Below are 26,811 nucleotides of genomic sequence, written 5' to 3'. Positions count from 1 at the left end.
CTGCCCCCTGTCGCCCCTCATCTTCAACTTGCTAATAGAGCCACTGGCTGAATTACTTCGCACCTCCCCCATGGTATCGGGCTTTAAATTTGGATCCTCCAAGCACGTCATCACTCTATTTGCTGATGATGTCATTTTAAGCCTATCGAACCCTATAGTGTCCCTCCCGGCAGCTCATACAATTCTTCAAGACTTTAGCAGGGTGTCCTTCTATAAAGTGAATTTTGGCAAATCCGAAATCTTAGGCATGAATATACCAGACAACACCCGAAAACATCTCCAAACGATACTCCCATATGCTTGGTCATCTGACTCGCTGAAATACTTGGGGATCCAGCTGGCATTCCCCACATCCAAATTGCTACACTCCAACATGAAGTCCCTACTGTCCACCCTAACAGCAGATACCAATGGTATCAAGTCGACCGAAATCTCCTGGGCGGGACGTATAGCGGCATTCAAAATGCTTTGTCTACCAAAAATACTATACATATTCCTCACCCTTCCGATACATGTCACCAGCGCATACCTCACTTCCTTGTCCAAAATACTTCGCACATTTGTATGGCAGCGAAAGAGAGCCAGATGTTCTCAATCGCATATGATTCGTCACAAAAAGGCGGGTGGGCTAGGGCTACCGGACATAACGGATTACTACCACGCAACAAGACTGACCCCCATCCAACACTGGTTCTCCAATACACGTAGCCTCCCCTGGCTGCCAATAGAAGCGGCATCGACGCGAACGTCGGATCTCGGTTTACTACTTCTAGCGGACGCATGGAAACCCCTAGATATGAGATCATTGCCAATTACGTCTCGTGCGACGCTACACTCCTGGCGAGCTCTCATCGCACGGAAGCCCACACATCCGACAGATGTGTTGATCCCGATACCTCTCACAGTATTCACTGTTCTTCTTCCGTTCACAAAAACCACCATGCTCACGGCTGCAGGGATACAGTCGGTATCTCAACTATACCAACAGGATTCCCTCAAGTCCTTTCAAGACCTACACACAGAATTTCATCTACCCAACAATGCCATGTTTGCTCATAACGCCATAATTAGCTTTTTACGCAAATATCCCTTGCCCAAGTTGCGGCTACCTGTCACCCTATGGCAATTCCTCACGAACGTAAGGTCCCCAGTAAAAGGCATATCCCTCATATACAACCTTATAGGACACAAGACCGCCTTTCATAAAACGACACGGTTAAGTGGGAGAGTGAGCTTCAGACACCCTATTCCGACTACCAGTGGAAAATGGCGATCCACACCTCCTTCATGGCCTCCAGATGCATAAACCACTGGGAACAAATGCAGAAACTTCTGACCAGATGGTACCTCACGCCTTATCGCCTGTCTAAATTTTTTAGTTCTCAGAGCCCGCTATGCTGGCGTAACTGTGACCAAATAGGCACTATCTCTCATATTTTCTGGAAGTGCAAGAGCATAACCAGCTTCTGGAGGAGGGTGTTTGAGGTTCTTTCGACCACCACGGGCATACTCACCCGACCAAACATGGCCATGGCACTACTGAACTTAGGAATACACAACATACCCATACACATGAGAACGGTATGCTTCCACATCCTGGTAGCAGCCAGGACACTGATAGCCAAACATTGGAAGCAGACCACATCCCCATCTCACCTGGAGGTCATTAGAATGGTTAATCTCCAGTACTCTATGGAGAAGGCTTACGCTTACTCGACTCATAATGGATCCAAATTCCACTCTACTTGGCACATTTGGACCACTGGCAAATATTTCACCCCCGTCCCTTGACAGGGGTTGGGCCACCGGTAACACAAGCACAAACACTAGTGAAATGACTGGAACAGTTTTTGGTTGTTAACGTTTACTTTTGAGATGTTATTTTTTCTGTATTTTTTTTCTCTTTGATGATTGAGTTCTGCAATTCCACCTCTATATGTTTTGTTGGAAACATTGTACATGAGACTACGAATAATTTAACAAATTTTGATGTAATGCTTGAAAATTAATAAAAATCTATTACAAGTAAGCAGCGCTAATAAATGAAAATCAGTGTTGAGAAACATAAATAAAATTAAACGTAACTCAATAAACATAATAATAACAAACTTATGTAGTGAAAAATTGTGAGTGAAAAAGTTATCGTTAAATTAACTAAAATTCCATCAAAGCCCATTTAAAAGGGCTAGATAAGAAAATACTGTGCAACACAAAGTTTGAAAGAAGGGGGAGGACAAATTTTCCACAAATCACGTCATCCACTAGTGTCCCCACATCCATGAATTGGCAATGCTTCCACCACCAGGTGACACCAAGTGCTCAAGCATCTTACCGGATCATGCGAACCATCCTATAGTATGGTCAAATGCGTATATTAAGTCTCCTAATGCAGGGGAACTCCAAGATGCCAGTAGTGTATCTGGACAGAGTTGGTTGATCAGCATGATGAAAAATAAAAAGCATATGTGCCCATAGTGTAATCTGTAAACATTTTATTAAAAATACAACAAAAAATACAACAAATTGCTCTCCCATTTGCAGCAGGCTGTGTGGCCGCACTGGACTCATCTGCCATCAGCAAGCGTGCGTGATGACGTAGCGGCGTAGCAATACCCAACACGTTTTGTCAGAGAGATGATGTCGTCTGGGGTCTGGCTTAGTCTACTTTAGAGGCAACTTTGGTGGTGCTCTTTGGTGTTGATGGCTGCAACTTTCAGTAGCAAATATCAGCATTGTGTTTGACTCCTATTGGAGAACAGTGTCAATGAAGGGTAATGCTCCTGCTAGGCCTCCATGGCAAAACAAGAACTAGCTGTCGAGTATAGCAACAGTGTGGACCACTGACCCTTTCACCCAATTATCTTGCGGCAGTCCTTAGAAGAATCCGCTGTCTGCGTGATGGAAGGCCTTTTTAAATGATGATGAAGGTGCAGCGATTAGGATGCAGCAACTCAGCAACGACTCTGGATGATGAAGAATTTCCCTCAGGTTGTACCAATGGCTCAACCCTCAGCCCAGCAGTCTGCTCCATGGCTTGATGTGGCTGTACAGAATGCAATCTGGCCTAGCCTGGTCTAATAGCTTTCAAATTCGAACAGTTTTTGAAGTCAAACCGTTTTTGAAACAAATTTGAATTTCCGAAGAGAATAAAATAGAATGGAAAATAGAGGAATAGAATAGAAAAGAATATAAACGAATAGAAAATATAAACGAATAGAAAATATAAACGAATAGAAAAGAATAGAATAGAAAATAAAAGAATAGAATAGAGTAAAACCGAACAGAATATAAAAAAATAGAATAGACAATAAAGGGATAGAATAGAAAATAAAAAATAAGAATAGAAAAAAAAGAGTAAAACAGATCAAAATAGAATAGAAAATAAAAGAACAGAATACAATAGAATAGAAAATACAGGAATACAACAAAAAATAGAATAGAATAAAATAGAAAGAATTTATCCATCTTCTAAAATTTGAATTTAATTACAGAATTTGAATTAAAAAAAATGGAATAGAAAAGAATATAATGGAATAGAAAACAACAATAGAGCAGAAAAGAATAGAATAGAAAAAATAATAGAACAAAATAGAATATACCCTTCTTCCAAAATTTGAATTTCGAATAGACTACATTCAAATTCGTATAGAAAAAAATAGAATAGAATAGAAAGAATAGACAAGAACAGAATTTAACAAAAAACAGAATAGAAAGAATAGAATAGAATAGAATAAATTCGAATTTGAATAGAAAAGAAAAAGAAAAGAATATAAGAGAATAGAATAATAAAAACATTTTCCGAAATTTGAATTTCAGATAGAATAAATTAGGCTAGAATAGAATATATTAGAAAATAAAAGAATAGAACAGAAAAGAATAGAATAGAAAAATAATATAATAAAAGGGATTAGAAAGAATATAACCATCGTCCAAAATTTGAATTCTGAATAGAAATACAAATGGAGTTCAAATTGATTCAATTTTTTCTAACTTAGACAAATTCAGAAAACTCTAATCAATTCGAAAAAGCAAAACGAATTCCCAAAACAAATTAAACACATTTAACAAATTGAATTATATATTATGTAAATACTGAACCTAAACAAAACAATTTTTTTCATTCTGCACATGTCTATTGTATTATTTCAGGTTTCATTCCCTGTGAGGGAAATGGCAGCCAGGCACACCACAGTTCCCAGTCACTCTACTCAGGAATCAGGCAGTGCATGTCTTTTTGCAGTTTATTTGCTGGTAAAACTTGGATAGGGTACGGGAGAGCTTTGGGATACTCCAAACTAGCAGAAAGGTAATTGAGGAGACTTCTAACTGTGCTGCCTCTTTAGGGTGTAGCTACCCTCTTATATTCAGTGTCCAGGGAACTATAACGCTGGGGATCCCCTTTGCAAAGGTAAAGACTAAATCAGAGGTCATTCATATACATATCTATTCATTATACATAGAAACAAAGTTTTTAAAATATTAAGTTATATTGATTAGGTTTTTGACATTAACATTTAACAAGAGTATAGTTTTGTATTTTTATTTCCATTATATTTTATTTTGTTTGATTTTGGTACAGGGGTAGATGGCGCTCCCGGAGTTAAAGGACAACAAGGTAAGAACCTTATTCATAGCTATTGTCTAGAATAACTGCTTCCTATATTTATATAGCACCAACATGTTGGAGATTTAGAATGCTAGAATGCAGTGCGGGAAACCCACAATGCAAGCGCATTTCCTGCACAGCTTTCAAATTGCACTGCCCTTGCAATCTGTAGTGTATGTCAGTGCAATGTTATTGACACCCCAAGAGCAGGTTGCCAACACAGTGTGTGCCTGTACCGAACCACATGGTACAAAACAACCATGTGATCCGATTGCAGTTCGTATTCAAAAGTAGTGCATGCACTACTTTGGTACAATGCAGTGCTAATTGAGCTCATACAAAATGAATGGGTCCAAATCACACCGCACTGAATCACCTGTGAATTGAAATGTGCGATTCGTTGGCTCCTGCTGCTGTCAATCAAAGTCAGCCAATCAGGAGAGAGAGGGGGTGGGGTCGAACCACTGCTCTATGTCTGAATGAACACACAGAGCTGTGACTCGGCTTGGGTGTCCCCCATAGCAAGCTGCTTGCTGTGGGGGCACTCAACAGGAGGGAGGGGCCAGGAGCACCGCCGGGGATGCTCTGTGCAAAAACCATTACACAAAGCAGATAAGTATAACATGTTTGTTATTTTTAACCACTTATTTTACCCCCTTCATGACCAGGCCACTTTTTGCGATATGACACTGCGCTACTTTACTGACAATTGCGTGGTCGTGCGACGCTGTACCCAAATAAAATGTATGTCCTTTTTTGGTGGTATTTGATCACCTCTGCGGTTTTTATTTTTTGCGCTATAAACAAAAAAATAGCGACAATTCTGAAAACAAAATAATATTTTTTACTTTCTGCTATAAAACACAGCCAATAGAAGAAAAAAAAAAAATCTAATTATTTCAACATTTTAGGCCAATATGTATTCTGCTACATATTTTTTGGTAAAAAAACAAAAAAAAAAACAAGTGTATATTTATTGGTTTGCGCAAAAGTTATTGCGTCTACAAACTAGGGGATAGATTTATGGAATTTTTTTTTTTTTTTTTTTTTTACTAGTAATGGCGGCGATCAGCAATTTTTAGCGGGACTGTGATATTGTGGCGGACAGATCGGATCCCTAACTGACACTTTTGGCACTTTGGGGGGGGGGGGGGGGGGACCAGTGACATTACTACAGTAATCAGTGCTAAAAATATGCACTTACTGTAATAATGACACTGGCATGGAAGGGGTTAACACCAGGGGCAATCAATGGGTTAGGTGTGTCCCTAGGGGATGCTTTCTAACTGTGTGGAGGATGTACTCAATAGATGAACACAGAGATCTGTGTTCTTAAATAGGAGGACTACAGGACATTTTAATAAGGACTGAATTATCACGTTATTTTGATTTAGAATTAACATTTCAGATATTGTTCCAACTGTATTTTGATAATGCAGATTTAAAGAGAAAGTAGCACTGATTGTTCCCAGGAGCACAGCACCAATTCTGATTATAAGTCTAAATGGTACACCCACATATTGGCAAAACCCAAATGTGGATCCATGAGGTGCATTTTTAAAAAAGGGTTGGGGACTTCTTTCCCACATTTTTCAAATGTATGGGCTGCTGTACCTGTGACGTGCATGTGCAAACATGCGCAAACATTTGAACCTAGACTGAACACCTCCCCAGCTAACATCACCAAGCCCAGATTTGTAGCACAGACTGGTACAATTTATGTAACATGAAAACAAAATTTTCTTCCAGCATTTTCCTCCTATATGTTAAGTTTCAGAACCCGTATTCGAATTCGTATTCCATATGTACTGGCTAATCAACTCAAAATACCTAGTGATTCTGCCCAATTTCCTGTGTCAGTGCTAATCGTGGGTTCACACGCATGGTGACATTGATAGACATGCACAGTAGATCTTGCAATTTTCACAGCGTGACTGCAGTCCCATAGTCAGCCCATGACATCACAGCTTCATGGTATTGGCTGGATTGTGCGGACGGAACCACCAACCCCATGCCTATCTCAGCAGATCTGCCTTGAAGATGCTGGGCTCACATGATCACAAAAACACATATAAAACTATATGCATGTGTAGTGCTATACCCACAGGAGCAGCTGGTAATATTGGGTCCTCTGCTCTTTCTCTAGCCCCAGAAAGAGCCTCCCTCCCGTTGACACCACAAAAATACCTTGGCTGCTAGCAGCCACACAAAGACGACACACACTGACCTTTAGAAAATAAGTAAATTGCATTGGCAGACCAAAGTAAAAAAGGTAACACAGCAGATCAGTGTCAACACTAGTGTTGGGCGAACAGTTAGAGCCGGCGAACATCGGGTCCACTGGACACGTTGATTGGCTCCCGCTGTGTCAAATCACAGAGGGAGCCGGCCGTGGCGTCCCGCGCCTCGGACCCAGTGCACAAAATAATGTACAGATGCATAACTTCACACAGGAGAGCCGCCCAACCGCAGTATATCTGCTTAGGCCAGTCCATAAGCAGTTAAAGCAGTTCTGAAGGCTGAAGGTTATTACCATAATGCATTCTCTGCATTAAGGTAAAAAACCTTCTGCATGCAGCCCCCCCCCCTTCTCCAGCTCCCCCTTTATACTTACCAATTTCGATCCAGCAATATGCAAGAGAGCAGAGGCTCTATCCGCTCTCTCCCTCCTCATTTGCTCAGAGACAGCAGCGAGATCAACAGACACACAGATTGGGGCACGGGAGTGAGCCTGCATGAGTGCCCCCATAGCAAGTGGCTTGCTATGGGTCACTGAGAGGAGGATCAGAGCTGCTCAGTGCAATAACATGTTTGTTATTTAAAAAAAATAAAATGTCATCATTTGCAATCACTTTAAAACAGAACTCCACCCAAAAAGAGAAGTTCCACTTTATGTCCTCCTCTCCCTTCCTCTCCTATATTTAGCATGTTATTTTTTTCTGCTTGGGAGCGGGTACCAAGTTTTGACAGGTAACCGCTTCCACTTTCGCTTGGATCGTCAATGCAATCCAAGTGGAAGCTCGCGCACCCCCCGTAGGACCATTTACAAAGCACAAACTGATAACTAGATGGAGAACCTCTGGGGGAATCAAGGATGGAGAAAGATATGGGGGTCCTAGTAGAAAACTGACCGAGCAATAACAGGCAATGTCAAGCTGCAGCTAGCAAAGTCGACAGAATATTAGCATGCATAAAAAAGGGGGATATACTCCAGAGACAAAGCTATAATCCTACCACTTTATAGGGCAAAAGTTTGGTCTGAACATTGCTTGATCGCCTATTTGGCAAACACCCAAATTGGTAGGGCACTCAGTGGGATGTTTGCCTGCTGAGTGCCCCACAATGCACTACAGGTGGCAAAGTGCATCCTAAGCCCTGATTGGGCAAAGCTTTGCCCAATCAGGGCACAGTGAATAGCTTGTAGTTAAGGAGCGGGCTGGGAAGTCGGCTGTGGCTATTTTAACAATGGATGAGACATCAGCTGTCAATGGATTTCCCCGCTGACAGCTGAATGAAAAAAAAAAAAACATTGCTGGCAATAGAAAAATGTAAAAGAAAATGGATCGGGGGGTCCCCCCCAATCCATACCCAAGGCCTAAAGTGACAACTGAGGAGTATTTATACCTCCCCAGGCTGCAGACCAGGGGGGAAAAGACCTTGCTCAAGCTCACCCCAAATATTTATACCCTTTTCCATAATGCATCACTGGCAAAGAAACTCCTAGTGGTTGGCTGAGAAATGATATAAATATTCATAACCCAAGACCACTGGGTATCCTAACACTAATGGCAGAGGTACCAGTGACACCTACTGGCAGGAGGGAGAACTGACAGCCACGCACACGCAGTGGGAACTGAACGAAGCCAGAATATATATTAGCATTGACTGAATACAGCCAAGCAGTCCAAATTTCATAAGACACTCCTGCTTACAGCATTGTGGCTACATAAAAAAGTTTTAGCTATACATTTACTTTAGGTATTAGGAGGGAGAATAATGATCCATAGTGTACACAAAGAACTCTGTACCCAACTCACTACATTCTGTCTTTTCTAGGAGAGAAAGGAGACATGGGCACTCCAGACCGAGGCTATGGTGAGTCATGGGAATATTATTCCGGGGGATTAAAGACTGTTTTGTACCCTTCTCTCTATACAAACACTTCTTCACTACAAGGGCCATCCTCATAGCTTTGTGCAAAGTATAAATAAAATGATCCTGAAAAACCGTCAATAAATTAATAAAATAAGCCAATATAAAAAAATTCAAAAATAAAGTGACATAGAAATAACCAGATATTGTAGTATAAAGTAGCCAAGGGTGCGCAAATATAAGTGTGAATAAAATATGTTGGGTCTCAGGGTAAGATAAAGAATTGTCAAATATCAGAACACCCAAGAAATGCAAATCTTCTGATATCAATAAATTGGTCAGGAATATAGCAAATAGCTAATTAAGGGTGGACATAAAAATCATATAAAGGCGATACTAGGTGACAGTGCAATATAGGAACCCATAAATATCAGAAATAGAATACAAATGAACAGTGTAAACCACGGGCTCCTCACGTTAAAATAGAAAGTCCAATGATCCTGAACCTAGTAAATACACTGTCCATAGGGGAAATTACAAGCAAATAAAGGCAATGTGCCCCTCTGCAGTACGTTTCAAATAAGACACCACTTGTGTCGGCAGTAATGAATGACTGCGGGGAAGAAGACAAAATCCCAAGTTGGTATGGCTGTACTATCTTCTAACCTCACGGCTGTAAGGTAACAGCCTATAATCCAAACTTGCTATGGATCTGCGTGTGGGCTCTTCTTGCTTGCTTGTACCTCTAAGAGCATAGGGACAGTCTCTGGAGCTGGTCCATCCTTTTTCGGTTCCTGGCTTTGAGGGATGGTCAGGGTGGATGGACTCGCAAATAAATGAGGGAGAAAGAAGGCTCCAAATAGTGTGATACTGTTTATAAATTTATTTAGTAAAAAAATATTGCTAGCAACTCACAATTCAGGAAGCCGCGAGCAGCATACAGAGCATAAACAAGCCGGCTTGTCCTCCGGCAACGATTCCGGTGCTATCAGTTGCCCTACGCGTGCCGTCACCGTCATGTGACTTCATCAGCGTGCCTTTATTTGGGACAGTGTGTTTACTAGGTTTAGGATCATTGGACTTTCTATTTTAACGTGAGAAGCCCATGGTTTACACTGTTCATTTGTATTTTATTTCTGACATTTATGGGTTCCTATATTGCACTGTCACCTAGTATCGCCTTTATATGATTTTTATGTCCACCCTGAATTAGCTATTTGCTATATTCCTGACCAATTTATTGATATCAGACGATTTGCATTTCTTTGGTGTTCTGGTATCTGACAATTTTTTATCTTTCTCTGAGACCCAACATATATTATTCACACTTATATTTGCGCACCCTTGGCTGTTTTATACTACAATATCTGGTTATTTCTACGTCAATTTATTTTTAATTTTTTTTATATTGGCTTATTTTATTAATTTATTGTTGGTTTTTTGGGATCATTTTATTTATACTTTGCACATAGCTTCAGCACAATATTTATTTATTTGTCTATGTTAGAAGCCACCTTTCTTCTCTTTTTACATTGTCTGACTTGGGAACTTGTCAAATATGGTGTTTGCGGCTTTTCTCATGTACCTTGTTGTTCTTTATTTCTTTATTTCATAGTGCCTGGGTAACCCCTTTTTTCTCATCCTCATAGCTTCCAACTGTCCCTGATTTCAGGGGACTGTCCCTGATTTTGAAGAAAGTCACTCTGTCCCTCTGATTTTTCCCTCATTTTGGTCTGATCTATATCGTTGTAAACAAAATGCACGTTTTATCTTTCAAAAAGTGTTTCTTAGTGCTAAACCTTTAATCCAATTTCTAAATTGCTGCATTTGTAAATTTCAAAAGCCAGTATAAAGGAATAGTTGTAGTAAAAAAAAAAAAAAAGCACTTGTGGGTTTAACTAATGTTTTTTTTTGTTTAATTCTCCTTTAAGGGACCGTGGTAGGGTGGGTGTCCTATGCCTACATACTTTTGCTAATAGGTGTCTCTCAGTCCCATCTCAGAAAGTTGAAAGGTATGGCCATCATCACCATGTGGTAAGGTGATGATATTGCTACTGGTGGCTCCTTCTAAAGATAGAAGATGGGCTAGAGATGGGCTCAGGCGTGTTCGAGATCCTAGTCCCAACCCACCTGCCCGATCCCACCAGGAAGCCGACATGAGAAATGTCTCACTGTCTGTGATTCGCTGTGTGCAGTATCGGCTTCCTGGTGGGATCGGGCAGGTGGGTTGGGACTAGGATCTCGAACACGCCTGAGCCCATCTCTAGCCCATCTTCTATCTTTAGAAGGAGCCACCAGTAGCAATATCATCACCTTACCAGAGCAGCAGCTCTTGAGGACACTTTGGATACAGTGCAGAATCTGCACCATGCACAGCTTCCCTAATGCCTATAAGGGCTCGTGTACACTTGCAATGGTACCTGAAGAACGATTCATGGTGGAACGCATTCATTTTTGACAGTCAAACAGGGGTTTGGAAAGGGAGCCTAACCCCATTCATATAAAATTTTTGCCGTGCATGTATGCAACTTCATCTGGCCACTGTGTTATTTTAAGGTGGGTGGCCTGGAGATAAAACCGCAGCTCAACCATTTTTTTTCAGTGACCCCCCCCCAACCACCCAACTGCAAATGTAAATAAGCCCAAAGAGCATGTTGGGCTTTTTTTTACTAAGAAGTTGGGCTTTGAAGATGCTTGCTGCTTGCTGTGGGGGCACTAAAAAAGAGGGAGAGACCAGGAGCTCCAGCTGGGACCCAAGAAGAGGAGGATCCTGGCTGCCCTGTGCAAAACCACTGCACAGAGGAGGTAAGTAGAACATGTTTTGTTATTTTAATAGAAAAAAATTAGACTTTACAATCACTTTGAAAGAGGTGTTCCAGCTGTGGAAAAAAAAAAAGTAAAGTCAGCAGCTACAAATACTGTAGCTGCTGACTTTTAATATGTAGACACTTACCTGTCCAGGGAGCCCGTGATGTCAGCACCCCAGCCGATTTTTGGTTTGGCTGTCGTGTGCTCCCACCGCCATTCACTGTGAGGGAAAACGGCAATAAAGCCTTTTGGCTTCACAGCCGGCTCCCTACTGCGCATGCGTGAAGCGCGCTGCACATTCTGATTGGCTCGGGGGATGAGAAACTGGACGGAACTTCCGAGGGACAGCGCCGCGGTCCCCCCTCCCTCCTGAAAGGTGCCAAATGTGGCAATGGAGGAGGGGGAGAAGCAAATGAGCAGAAGTTCAACTTTTGGGTGGATCTCTGCTTTAACCACTTGCCGACTGCCTAACGACTATCTACGTCGGCAGTCAGCCCCTCACAGGCAAAGTGACGTAGTACTACGTCGCTAGCTTGTGAGGCTTTAGGGAGCGAGCGCGCGCCGCCGGAGGCGCGCTCCTTCTACCGCTCGCTCACGGACCCCCCCGCGCATGTGAGCGGCGGACCCGATGTCCGCCGCTCACTCGCGATCGACGGTTACACCGGGAGAAAGGCAGGCGGCTAATGTAAACAAAGCCGCCTGTCATTCTCCCTTGTGTAACAGCAGAGATCATATGGTCCTGCTATGTAGGACCGTAGATCTCTGCTGTTACATGAAAAGCCACATCCAATCACAGTTAGAAGCATGCCCCTAGGGACACACTTAACCCCTCGTTCTCCAATAAAGTTAACCCCTTCCCTGCCAGTGTAATTTTTACAGTAACAGTGCATATGTATAGCACTGATTACTGCAGTAATGGTACTGGTACCCCCAAAAGTGTCAAAAATCTCAGTCAAGGGTCCGATCTGCAAAAAAAATCGCAGATCGCCGCCATTACTCCTTAAAAAAAAACAATAGACATTACAAAAATCTTTCCCTTAGTAAACGCAATAACTTTTGTGCAAACCAATCAAAATACGCTTTTTGTGATTTTTTTTTTTACCAAACATATGTAGCAGAAAACAAATTGGCCTAAAATGTTAAAAAATTTTGATTTTTACATTTTTTTTTCCGGGAATTTCATATAAAAAAAATGTGAAAAATATTGTTATTTTTGCAAAATTGTTGCTCTTTTTTTGTTTATAGCACATGATCAAAAAATCGCACAGATGATCAAATAACACCAAAAGAAAGCTTTGTTTGTGGGGAAAAAAGGACATCAATTTCATTTGGGTACAGCTTTGCACGACCGCGCAATTGTCCGTTAAAGTCACTAGGTGCCGAATCGCAAAATAGGCCCTGGTCAGGAAGGGGGTAAAATCTTCCGGGGCTTAAGTGGTTAAGTCTTGTTTACACTGGGCATTTTTTTCTGCTGCTTTTAGGGGCATTTTTTTTGCCTCTAAATGCCCCTGTATATTAACCCATGTGTCCATGCAAACATAGGCATTTAGAAAAGATTAGAGGCAGGGGTGTTTAAAGGCAGAAAAATAAAAAGCCAGGGCCAGCGTGTTCAGGAGCAGCAGCATTTTGGCAGAGAAAATGCTTGATGCTAATCTAAATGCATGTTAACGCTAGGCACGTTTAGCACTTAAGTGTTAATATGTTTTAATGGCCAGAATAAATTATTATTCTTGCCATCTAAATGAATTAGCGCCCAAGCACTTGATGTGCCTAAATGCGTTACAGGCATTTACAAGCGTCACATTTTTTTAAGCCAAAACACCGCTGCCAGGAGGAAAGGCATTTAGAAGAGATGGTCAAAGCATCCGTTGTGCAAGAGGCCTTAACAGGACAGTGAAAGGAGAGGCAGTAGGCTCATGAGCTCATCTCTGTTACTGTGCATTCTCCTACTATCAGCATGCTACATACTGCAGCTACATTCCACATATGTATGTGTAGCACCCTCCTAGGTAGGTGCTAGAGAGTGAGTATAGTTTTTGGCTCTGTCTGCCTGTCAGAGGAGCGGCAGGCAAATTCTATATTGCTTTCTGTCTAGCAGAGAGAGCAGGATCTGTTAGTGAGGTCTGCTCAGTGTGCTCAGTATGTGATTCATTGAGTCTAGTGAGTGTTTCACACTGGTCCAATAGGGAGGCATGTTGGACAGTGGGAGGAAACCTGACCCATGGATACATAGACTTTAATACAGTCCTGGTGATTGGTAGAGACAGGCTGTCTCGGTGCATTCTGGGATACTGTATAAAAGCCAGGAGCACATGTGTTTCAGGATCTTTGGCTGGTGAGCAGAGTCCCGGAGGGAGGGTAGCGGCTGCCTCCTCCTCTGTAGCAGTGGCACATGGCATCAGGAGGTTGTCCTGAGGGCCAGAGGAATGGATCTGAACCCAGAGGTCCAGGAAAGCTGACTGAGGGGGAGACACTGGAGACCCTAGAAAAACAGTATCATGAGTACAGGGGATTATGTCAAGGGGCCTTACCTGAGGGGGGCCACCCCGGTGTAGGGTATTCAGTGGACAGTTGTCAGTGGACAAAAAGAGGATACTAGTTGCGTATACTGCCTGCATTTAAAAAACAATATGTAATTATGAATTTATGAATGCAGAAGTGCATCAATGTATGCTTTTATATCGGCCTAAAGATCATCTTTATTGTCTATCTAAAGCCAAATTCTTTTTTTTACATAGAGATATAAAATAAGTCATTTGGGTTTTACACACTCCCTCTATAATAAACTGTAAAAGCTTTGGCTTTACATACTCATAATAACAGCTCTCTGTCATTCAGGTATTGACAAACTGTTCACTCGCTGCCTTTTTTTTTATCCTAAGCCGCACTCGCTCACATGATTGTGTTTCTCCTGTAGCCGCACGGAACTGCAAAGAGTTGATCAACCTGGGCACCTTCCTCAGTGGCTGGTACACCATATATCCTGACGGGGAGAAGTCACTAACAGTTTTCTGTGACATGGATACAGAAGGAGGAGGATGGATTGTAAGTTTTTTTAAATGTCAGCCAAGAGAAGCCACCTTTTTACAATCAACATACATATAGAATGAGGGACTTATCAAGCAAATCTGGGACTAATTTAGACACAAATCAGGCTAGGTTTTTTCTGTGTGCATGTGACCCCTGCGCCTGTAATCCTGGGCAGGCAGCTTAGCACTGGAGACGAGACAGATTTTCATCTTGATGGGTTAGATTTTTATTTAAAAACCACATGCACAATAAAAAAGTAGTCAGGAGCAGGTTTTAGGCCCCTTGCATAGGGGGGCATCTACCTACTGTGCATCACTCTTGGTGTTATAGTGCATCCAGGCAGGGCCGTTTTTAATATTGAATGGACCCTGGGCAAACATTTTCTTGGGCCCCCATGACTGCTCTTAGACATATGTAGACCCCCTTCGGGACTTCGCTCCCCAACAAAAGACCTTGAGCACATGTGCTCCTGGCTTTTATACAGTATCCCAACATGCACCGAGGCACTTTTCCCTCTGCCAATCATCAGGACTGTATCAAAAGCCCATGCACCCATTTGTCAGGTTTCCTTCCACTGTCCAACATGCCTCCCTTTTGGACCAGTGTGAAACACTCTCTAGACAGGATGAGTTGCATCCTGAGCACAATGAGCAGACCTCACTAACAAATCCTGCTCCCTGGGATAGGGACGCAAAATCTCCAGCCTGATATCATTGGGTGCCACTTATATGGATGTCTGATTCATGACCATATACCCGAATCTGTACCCCCGTAGCCCCAATGCTGCTTTTTACACACAATTGGTAATTGTTGCAATTAATTATACTTGATATTTTTTCAATAAAGCTGCTTTTATTACTGTCAGTGTCCCCTTTATTGACTTATCTTGTGGACCCTCTCCTCTTTAATTTATGCAGCTAGACAGGGATAAAACTCACATTGTGTACCAGATGCTGGACTACAGCAATATGGAGAAGGTGACATTGCCTTTTATTCTTCTGTCCCTCTATTGAGATACAGATGTTATGCTGCACCATTCTCTTCTAAAGCAAAAGCCAAGCAAGCAAGCAAGCCCACAGACATGTAGACAGAGCAGTGTGGAGGAAGGAGGGGGGGTGGTGAGATTGGTTTATTAAACTCTTCCTGCTAAAGCTGTGGGGACTGAGAAGAGCACATCTGCTTCACACTGACCAGACTGCTGGGAGACCAAACCAGATAGAGCCTGAGACCTAGGAAGAGAGATACCTGGAGCAGTGCAACACAGACCGCACTGATCACATCTGCACCGTTGATGCAGGGAGACCCCAATTTTTCTTTAACCTAGGGCTTCCTACCACCCAGAGTTTCCAATCGCTGACCATCAGAGGCAAAGAGAGAGACAAAGGGACCCCCCTTCTACAGCGCGAGGTTACTGCAGCATCCCGGGAACTAGTGAGAGGGTTTTTCGTCCATTGCTGATACTATACCATACTATACCATACTGCACTCTCGACAACACTTATTCCCAATCTAAACTACCCCTATACCAACCCTTTATCGCATTATACAGAACATTTACTCACATCTGAACCACATGTAACTTGCACCTGTGCTGAGACTATACCATACCTATACTACATGCAGGTTAACTGGGACTATTGTTAGGTGCACTAATGCTCTTAAACGGCCCCAACGATAGTCGGCAGAAGCACATCCTAAAGGACTGCCCCTCCTATAATACTAATTCTGTAAGTGCTCTTTGTTCCCCTGCCCCTTTCCCTACCAGCCTCCTTTTCTAGGACTAGCATTGCTGCCATAAATGCGCTCTGTCAATATAGTTACAACACTCAGTAGAATAAGCTACTAGATTTACTACTGCTCACTACTGCACTTGAGGTGGCCTTGCTACTGTTTATGCTGCTCTGGACGTCAAATGTCATCTTATGCCTGGTCTTTACTGCTGTTAATCACGTTGCATGCTAAATTGTGTTATTACCATTGTTAGTCCATTTTACACTTGCCTAGTTTCCAACCGTATTGGGTAACAATATATTACGTTTGCCTTTACTACCAGGTTTGTTGCCTGTTTTCTTTGATACAGCACCACTATTGGGTACTATGTATTACTTCAAAAGAATTCCTGTGATATTGTATGTTTGTACACTCAACGTGGTGTTTCAGAGGGGCTGAAGTTCTTGAAAAGGTTGAGGCAAAGAATAGAGGACCCATCCTATCTGGTGGTAGCACTACATACGCATTCATCGTCTGTGTAGACTTAGCTCCTCCGCACTACCTCTCCCCTCCCTGCAAACAGTTATGTACCTGCCAGGAAAGGAGTAAAAGGGGAATACTATAGAGTGATAGCTAAGTTTGCTTGAGCTGCTGACATAACATCCAAGATGGTGGAGCCCAGCAGCAGTCTCATGGCTTTTGGATGGGTTGACTGCTGGATCACAGCTTTGGCTGCACAAAACTTTTCCATACAACTAGTCCAAAATGTAATATATCAGACAAAGAGATTTATATATTTTATATGTACTGTTGATTCACCCAATCCACTTAATGATAGAGCTTAAACAAGGCCCTTCAAATGTTTCTGTTTTACCTGCATGCTGATGAATAGATAATCTGCTGGTGCTGGTGAATGGCTAAACCAAACAACTGATAAATGGAAAGATCTAAGGCAGGTATAATGCATAACATTAACAGATTTTTATGTGGACTTTGGCATATCACTTATCAATCAGTGTGCTGGCCGGGAGTGAATTTATATAACTTCTTATACTGCTGCTTGAGTCAGTTCTAAGAGGGGAAGTAGTCCCTGGCATGTGTTAAATCTTATAGCTTTTTTAGTTCCCATCATATACAATATACAGTATGATAATATGGAGGTTGGTACTTTTATGTTGTGTTTGACAATGATGACACATACCAATAACAAAAACTGTAATTCCATTTTTAATGTATGCATCTACAACAATGCTATTCTGTAAAGTTTCAGAGCTATTTAACCCAGACTAGTCACCCAGAATAGAACTGTGAAGGTTCTCATGTATTCAGGTCATGGTATAGCTAGTAGTATTCAACTGTAACTACTACTAGTCCAGCTACAAAAGCTTCCCTTATTCATCATCAGTCATCTTGCTTCTATCCTGGCATATGCGATTGGCACCATCATCTTACCTTGTGATCTGTTTTAAACTTTAGGTATTCCAGAGACGGTATGATGGCACAGTGAATTTTTTAAGAGATTGGAAGGACTACAAGAGAGGATTTGGCAATCAGCTGAGTGAATTCTGGCTGGGGAATGATAATATCCATCTGCTGACATCATCTGGTAATTGATACATTGATGCATTATGGGTGGATCTGCTTATGGGGCTGCGTAGTTCAAAGTTGATTATAAGAGTTTGTTTTAGGAAACCCAGTATTAATGAGAAGGTGGCTTGATAATAGTTTTCTTTTGGTGGTATTTGATCACCTCTACGGTTTTTAGATTTTGCGCTATAAACAAAAAAACAGCGACAATTTTGAAAAAAATACAATGTCTTACTTTCTCCTATAAAAACATTCCCAATAAAAAAATTTAAAAAATCAATTTTTTTATTAGTTTAGGCCAATTTGTATTCTGCTACATAATTTTGGTAAAGAAAAATCCCAAAAAGCGTATATTATTGGTTTGCGCAAAAGTTATAGCGTTTACAAACTATGGGATAGATTTTTGGACTTTTTATTTTTATTTGTTTGTTTTATTAGTAATGGCGGCAATTAGCGACTTTTAGCGGGGCTGTGACATTGCGGTGGATAAATCTGACACTACCCGTGATACTTTTTGGGGACCAGTGACACCAGTACAGTGATCAGTGCTAAATAATATGCACAGTGGGAGCACGGCTCCGGCAGCGTATGCGCGTCTCCGAGACAGCGTCCACATAATCACATAAGCCATTTCAAAGCTATTGTTTCTAATTTTTAGGGACTCTTTAATGACTGGAATAGTACCACTGGATTGGCATAAGGCCAATGTGGTGCCTATATTTAAAAAGGGTTCAAAGTCTTTACAGTAACTATAAACCTGTTCTTTAACTTCTACAGTATAGTTGGGAAGATACTGGAGAGTTTAATAAAAGACCACATAGATGAGTTCTTGCTAGAAAAAAAAAAAACATTTTAAGCAGACAGCATGAATTCATGAAAGACAGAAGTAGTCATACAAATCTGATTTCTTTTTATGAGGAGGTGAGCAAAACCTTAGACAATGGAGTGGCTGTGGCGTGGATTTTGTAAAAGTGTTTGACACCGTTCCCCACACATGGCTAATGTGTAAGATAAAGATTAGAGGATCTGAATTTATTCTCTCTTGAGAAGAGTAGATTGAGGGGGGATATTATCAAAATGTATAAACACATAAGTGGTCCTTATAGTGAACTTGGTGTAGCTTTATTCACTTTAAGGTCATCACAGAGGACAAGGAGGCACTCTTTACATCTAGAGGAAAAGAGATTTAATCTCCAAATACAGAAAGGCTTCTTCACAGTAAGAGCTGTAAAAATGTGGAAAAGACTCCCTCCAGAGGTGGTTCTGACCAGCTCAGTAGATTGATTTAATAAAGGCCTGGATTCTTTCCTGAATGCACACAATAGAGTTGGACATTAATATTTATAGGAAAGTTGATCCATTGGATCTTGCTTTATTTGGGGCTTTTTGCCTTTCCCTGGCTCAACTGTGGGTATTGGATAGTGTAGGAGGATTTAATTTTTTTTTCTTTGTTGGTTGAACTGGGTGGACTTTTTTATTTAACCATATTACCTATGTAACTATGAAAGATGTGTATACATACCTCATCTAAGTGAGCTCTGGTCCAGTCGTGCAATTGGTTCCCAGTGCTGGCTTTAGGGTAGCGGAGAGACAGCGGGCAACAGATGCCCCAGTGTAAGTCTATGGGTGATGTCACTGCCCAGGCATTGCAGCCATTGTCACTAATCTCTCCTCTTCCCTGAAGCTGGTCTTTGGGGAGATCATGTGTGCGGACCGGAGAACCTTTAAATAAGTATACACATCTTTCTTTCACAGACTAGTTAGTATAGGGCTTAGAATGGGGGTAGTTTAAGCTTAGATCGATTTAGACCAGACTTCTACTTTAAGTATCTAAAAATTAGATTCAGCAAAGCACAGTAACCAGAAAATGTAGGAAGCCTAAAATCCAATATTTTTATGACCATGGCAAGCATCATTCAACCCACTTCCTCTGAGCTCAGGTCATCATGGCCCCATCCCTGCCTGTGGGTGGACAGTGAAAGCATAAAAAGAACATGGAGGAGCTCATCTCTCTGTCACTCTGCTTTCTTCTCCTATTAGCACGCTTCTTATTAGCACATGAGCCGATTGGCTCCTTGTACTGCTTGTTCCTTGCACAATCCAGCTCTTCTGTATAGTGGAGTGCAAGAGACTGATACCAGGTTGAATTTTGTTTTTACACAGCTTGCATTTAAAAAAAATACTTAATAGTTATTTCTCATATTTAAATTAAATTTAGTCAAGATGATGTTTCTGTATGTACCTAGGAATGCCACCATCTGGATCCCACTATCTTTTTTTTAAAATACTGAGACACACAAATATCATCTTCTTTTCTGCAACAATAGCCTAGTTATCCTAAGACAACCTCCCCATCTGGACTCTCCCCAATTTCTTTCAATGTGTTCTGTCAGATGAATTCTCACATGCTCACAATTGGCTTACGATTAACAAAGAAAATGGTACTTTTAAAGCATTGTACAGAACTCAAGTCCTGTGTGAATTGTAAACCTTCTAACCAATGGTCACCTCATTGTGCTTTGTGGTTCAGTCCTATGCTACCCCACCTACTTAAGAATCCAGAGCCAGCCTTTTGGGCATCAAAAGGCATAAAGGTTCTTGGGGAACTGTTTATGAATGACAAACTTCTTTCAATTACTGCACTGAAATTTCAATATTCTCTTCCAAACTGGTACTCATTTTGTTATATCTAATTACGACATTCTGGCACTCCTCAATTTAATTTGATACATTTTAGGTTGTTTACTACAAGACTGGAATCTTCCCTAATAAGTCCCGGTTCATCCTGGGGCAATTTGTCAGATGACTTAGCCGCCTGACAAGTTGCGCTCCATTCAGTGCAATGGAACCGTTCTAATCAGTGCAACTCAAGTCACTCTGACTTAAAAAAAGGTTCCTGCACTACTTTGGGGGCAACTTGCATTGGCTTCTATTAGAGAAGTCATTTGCAAACCACGCTGAATTTGCGCTTCAGAGTCGGGCGACTTTGAACCCAGCCTAAGAGTTGAGTATTTGCCTAAAACTACTGGTAATTACAACATTTATATATGGCTCTGCAAAATCCAGGACCTCAAGCCTTAAATAAGTGCAGAGAGAAATGATCACAAAATGTTACAAGTTTAGACAATGATGACTGGGACGATTACCTGTTCAAACAATTGATCCCAGCCAGCAATAGACTTGTGAAATTCAAAATTGCACATCGTTGTTAGTTCACACCACTAAGGTTGGGAAAGTTCTCAACCAGCCACTCTAGCACTTACTGGAAATGCCCTTTGGTCCACGTACCTGGAGTCTTCGAACAATGCCATCTTGACCTAAGGTTCTCTACTGCAACTCTAGCTGGTAGAAACAATGGTGTTGTTACCCTTCCAATAAAAGATTTCCTCTTACTAGATAACACACTCGAGTTGACCTCTGGAACATCCCTTGCTGAAGATATGGTTGGGCATTTATTATTTGCTTAGAGCATCCTGCATTCAAAATATCCATGTGTTTGACGTTGATCAGTGTTTATTTGAACAACTGTGGTTTCATGTATGTATTAACCTGCAGGAACACATGAGTTTCGGGTTGATCTGATCGATTTTGAAAATACCTTCAGTTATGCTGCCTATGCCTCATTTGTCATTTTGGGAGAAAAGGACAATTACAAACTGAAGCTTGGAGCCTATACAAGAGGCAATGCAGGTATATACCCTTTCAATAGGAAACCTAAAGAAATGTTCCAAATTAGAAAAACAAAAAAATGTGTTTTTTTGTTTTTTTTTTAAAGATGGGTTTTATTGTTTTTGTAATAACCAATTGAAAATACAAATAGAACACTATTAGCTACTAATGGGGTTGATTTACTAAAACTGCAAAGTGTAAAATCTGGTGCATCTCTGCATAGAAACCAATCAGCTTCCAGGGTTTTTTTTGTCAAAGCTTAATTGAACAAGCTGAAGTTAGAAGCTGATTGGCTACCATGCACCGCTGCACCAGATTTTGCCCTCTCCAGTTTTAGTGAATCAACCCCACTAGGTTTTACAACAGATAGTTTATAATTTACAGAGGAATGTGTAATGGTCTTAAAAGTTTGAGAAAATTACAGTTCAGGTTTATGGATGGGCCAGTATAATCATTGATAAAGCGCTAGTTGGGGGAACGGGAGAAGATAGGATTTTAGTACCCTTGTTTCTTGAGTCAACAAGACCAAATGCTATCAAATTTGGTGGGATCATTTCTACTCAAAAAGGTTAGTTTGTAAAGTGAAAATCAACAGTAAAGCCCAACTGAACCTCCAGTTTAAGTCTAGGTTCACATCTATGCGGCATTGAAGCATTTTTACGGCACATTTTGCAGTGCATTTTGCATTTTTAAACAGTTTTTTATGTGATTTTGCATGCAGTTTTCATTCATTTTGTGTTTTTACATTTTTTTTCTTTTTAAACACACTGTAAACAAAGTGTACATTGCTGGTTGCTAAGGAGCAGGCCGGGAAGCCAGCTGCCGCGTCCTTAACAACCGATGAATCATCAGCTGTCAACAGGGTTCCCTGCTGATGACTAAATGTACAAAAAATATATAAAATGCCAGCATTAAAAAAATCGTGGAAAAAAACAGCATGGGGTCCCCTTCAGGTTCAGACCAGGCCCTTCGGGTCTAGTATGGATTCACTCCAGGGGGAGAAGACTGCACCAGAGGGAGAAGAAACTACAGTACCGGAGGAAGAAGACATTGGTACCATAGAAAAAAGACACATTAGAGCAATGACGGGGGGCATTTTTAATAAAGGAATTGCCAAAATTCATTAACAGGGGGGGGCCGGGATCCGGGAGCCCTGTTTACTTAAAAGGGGCTTCCAGATTCCGATAAGCCCCCTGCCTGCAGACCCCCACAACCACCGCCCAGTGTTGTCGGGAAGAGGTCTTAGTCCCCATCAAACATGGGGGCAAGGTTCTGTGGGGCAAGGGCAGAGATCCCCCCAAAGCACCCATCTGCCTATGATGGGGGCATGCGGCCTTGTATAGTTCAGGAGGGGGGGCATACGTTGGCCCTCCTTTTCCAGACCTGCATGCTCAGATAAGGGTCTGGTATAGATTTCAGGGGGGACCCTACGCCACTTTTTGTACATTCAGCTGTTGCTGACAGCTGATGACTTATCGGTTGTTAAGGATGCGGTGGCTGACTTCCCGGCCCACTCCTTAGCAACCAGCTATAAACAGTGTTTGAACAAAAAAATTAAAACTGCAAAACACATCAAAAATTGCATCACAAAGACAACACTTGCATTTCTTGCGCGATTCCATTGATGTCTAGCAAGTCAAGAAAAACACAGAAAAAAAAGTCCCCGACCCTTTCCAAAAACGCACCGGCTGCAAAACGCATAGATGTGAACGTGTACCATAGAAAACAATGTTAAATGGACTGTAGTGCATTCCTGAAAACTGCAAATGCATTTAAAAAGGCATAGGTGTCAACCTAGGGTAAATCAGCTAAATATATTACAGGTGAATTAAAACAACAAATGTTCAATGTCCAGATCACACAACAAAAATGATTTCAAGATACGTTTCTGCATGCAAGTTTAAACGCTTTTTTAATACTTTTTACAGCATTCCAGTACAATTCTGTGTAGGATAAAGGCAGCATGTTGTACTTCTATTTTCTGGAACTGAAAAGCACTGGAATGCACTGCGCTGGTGTGAACTGTGCCATTGGAACCATTATAACTTTCCATGCTTTTTTGATGCAGATAAAAAAAGCACTTCACTGTATGTGGTTTGAATGTGCCCTTACTGTTTGTTTACTGTCTAAAGCAGGCACTGTCTGAGAAGAAAAGCCTTTCCCCTGCCAGCAGGGTATAGTAGGGCCCTCTGTGGAGAAGCATTGGTCTCTCTGCAGGTCTGATGCTCCCCCTAATAGGTCAGACTGATAGCTCTGCAAACAGCAATGCTCATGTTTTTGAATGGGTCACATTTTTCAGGCAGTATTACCTGCCAATTTCAATAGGGGTTTTAATTATGCCCATGGCATGTGTACACCCCTGTCCGCTGCCTTTGCAGCTTAAGGGAGAGTGGTTGGGGTGGTGGTAAAAACACTGCTCAACTTCATGCTGCCAACGCAAACTGTAAGTGTAAATGGCCCCTTTAAAAGGTACACACCATAGACCAGAGTCACCAACTGGATCCTGGGAAAGGACTTTGCTCAAGCACACTCTCAAAAGCTTTTAGAGGAGGGACCAGAAGCCATGCTCTAAGGCAGGGGTGTTAGAATCTATTTCATCATGGGTTGCATCAGTAGTATGGTTGCCCTCAAAGGGCCAGTTGTAACTGGGGTGCGCTATGTACAGAATTCAGAGTTCAGGAGTGCATTACCAACAGATTTCAGAATTCAGGGGTGCCCTATGCATAGAGTGTAGAGTTCAAGACAAAATTTTATTTAGACCTCTGGTATGAACAACCCTCACAATTGCATTCAATCTGATCTAAAAATCTTGTTCGCTATAAGATTGTCTGCTGGTAATCCAATGACCAACATCCGACAACCTGAAAAGTCTCCTGCAGAAGGCTCCGGATGGGATAAAAGCCAACAATTTTTTTTATTTGCAGGTGACTCGCTTGGATATCATAACGAACGTCCCTTTACTACAAAAGACAGGGACAATGATGAATACGGAAGCAACTGTGCAGCAGATTTTAAAGGTGCTTGGTGGTATGGAAGCTGTCATGACTCCAACCTGAATGGTCTGTATTTGAGGGGAAAACATGACAGTAATGCAAATGGAGTTAATTGGGAGACCGGCAGGGGAAATTATTACTCTTATAAAATCACGGAAATGAAGTTTAGGCCGGTGTAACCTGCAATTTCAGGAGGCCTCTCTGAAAAAATTTAAAGAAAGACTCTTGTCCATCGAACCATTTAAAATGTTTTCTTTAAATTTCACTGTGTTATATAGTCAATGCAAAGAAAGATTTTGATTGGCTGTTATGGAAATGTAATAAACATGTGAAAATCTAAGTATTTGCTTTGCCACAGTTAGCTGTACTGAGCCCAAGACCTCTCCTTTAAGGGAGATAACTGTATTTGACTAGTTTGTTTAGTAACTCCAACTGTTGTTATAGTGACTTATCCCTTGCTGAGACTTATGCCTGGCCTGTATAGGCAGATATAATCACCACGGACAGTGGGTATCAGATAGCTGAACTCACCAAAACAAAACCTTTTTTTCATCAGCGTGGGTCTTTATTGCAAGCAGGAGGTAAAATAATACTATACCCGATATATAACAAGTTAGTGGTACGTATCCATATTACCTTATATATTACTTTATTATAACATAAAACATTATCCCAGAACTGCAACTATATCTATCTACCTAAGGGATTTATCCCTTTCTGCAATATCTGTCTATGTAGTCTCTACTAACCTTTGCCGGCATATCTTTCCATTCCACACGTCCAGACTTCAGGGCCCTGGAAGCCACTCACTCACACCCAAGAGCATAGTGAATGGATTACTTTGTTTTAATTTCAGTCTTTGGCTCTTACATACAGTATGCAAAACAGGATATATTTCCAGTATTCTACTTATAATAAAAATAGAATCAAGCATAACAGGAAAAAGTTCTTTACCATAATCGTAAAGACCCTTCAAAAATATGCCTTTTTGTAAAGGAAACAGATGTATATACAACAGGAAAGCAAACCCAAGAAACAACTTTTCAGAATAGCAAAATATCCTGCAAATAAAAATGTTCTCACAACTCAGATAACAATGGGAGGAAATTTACATCCTCAACAGCAAAAATGTCTAAGTTTCAAAAGGGAGAGATTTTCAGTAAAATGTAAAAGTTAAAGTAAAACTCCAACATTCAATTAAGCATTACTATATAACATTTAATTAAAGCATAACCTTAACAGGAGGTATAGCAGACAATAAGATGTGGCAGATGATTAAAAGATGGTATTTTGCAGGTAAAATATGGCAATGTGTTTCCGGATGCGAGCAGATTGCATGAGGCCTATACAGAAGTGGCCATCTCTTATCCCGTCAAGACAGTGAAGCAGAAACAGGATGTAGATCATAAAGTTGGGAGGAGACATAGATCTGTTATAGGGGGGTCATATGAAGTTGTCCTCTCCATACAGGCTTTGGCGCTAACCTGCAGGTAACCAAATGAGCCAGAGGAAGAGTGGACTACGAATATATAATTGGCAGTGCCACCACCAAGAACCGGGCTCCAGTGTATGTAGAGCTGATCCCTTTCTAGGACAAGAAGTAGTAACTCACCTAAAATAACTGACAGCAGTAGTACTAATACACCCAGCATAGATTTCTAAGAGTAAAGATATGCAAACATACCAGCATGTGATTAGTGTAACTTTATATATGATAAAGTGATGGCATTACATACCACCAAAGTAATAACAGGAAGAATGTACATATGTCTGAGAAGAATAGTGTATATATGTATCTATATATATTCGGATATATAACTGAATGCCTTTAACACCAATACCTCCAATTAGGCACTGTAGCACAGTTCAGTTGCAGGGGCCCCTGATGAGCTGACTTGTAAGGCGTAACGCAATCCTGCTTGAGAGAAGGAAAACAGACACATCTGTGGAGTGGTGGCTTCCCGGGGACGCGTGTACTGACAAATACACCGATGGCGAAGAAGTCTGGAACGCACCACCTGCAAGGCAAATCAGGCCTATCTAGCCTATCTCTTGGTCCCTAACCTGACTATAGGCTATCAATACTACAGACCTCTACATATCTAAATGGCCGTCGGAAGCCTATCCTTTCGCTACCCTGAACTGTTTACTGTTCTCTAGGCTAATACTAGCTAGGAACTCAGCAGACCAAAAAGGGACACTGCTGCTTTAAATAATGAAGTGGTAGATACACACTTCAACACAAACCAAGGGTCAAAGATTACAGACATACTAAAGGAGAGGGTCAGAGATTGCAGACATACTACAGGAGAGGGT

At 41.3% G+C, this 26,811-nt stretch overlaps 1 protein-coding gene across 1 annotated transcript in view; it reads left to right on the top strand.

Moving 5' to 3' along the window:
• LOC309561414 (ficolin-2-like) overlaps window positions 1-24,910 on the top strand; it is a 109,953-nt gene extending 85,043 nt beyond the window's left edge. Inside the window, exons 4-9 of the mRNA XM_082265310.1 lie at window positions 4,580-4,615; window positions 8,663-8,701; window positions 14,424-14,551; window positions 17,723-17,852; window positions 21,389-21,523; window positions 24,427-24,910. Of these exons, the coding sequence (XP_082121436.1) occupies window positions 4,580-4,615; window positions 8,663-8,701; window positions 14,424-14,551; window positions 17,723-17,852; window positions 21,389-21,523; window positions 24,427-24,674 (716 nt within the window). The 3' untranslated portion in view covers window positions 24,675-24,910. The remainder of the gene's footprint in view (window positions 1-4,579; window positions 4,616-8,662; window positions 8,702-14,423; window positions 14,552-17,722; window positions 17,853-21,388; window positions 21,524-24,426) is intronic.
• The last annotated feature ends 1,901 nt before the right edge of the window (window positions 24,911-26,811 follow it).

Source organism: Pelophylax lessonae, assembly GCF_965119305.1.
Source record: "Pelophylax lessonae genome assembly, chromosome: 8".
Lineage (NCBI taxonomy): Eukaryota > Metazoa > Chordata > Amphibia > Anura > Ranidae > Pelophylax > Pelophylax lessonae.
Note: the sequence above shows the minus strand (reverse complement) of the source record. Positions and strands in the feature narration are given on the sequence as shown.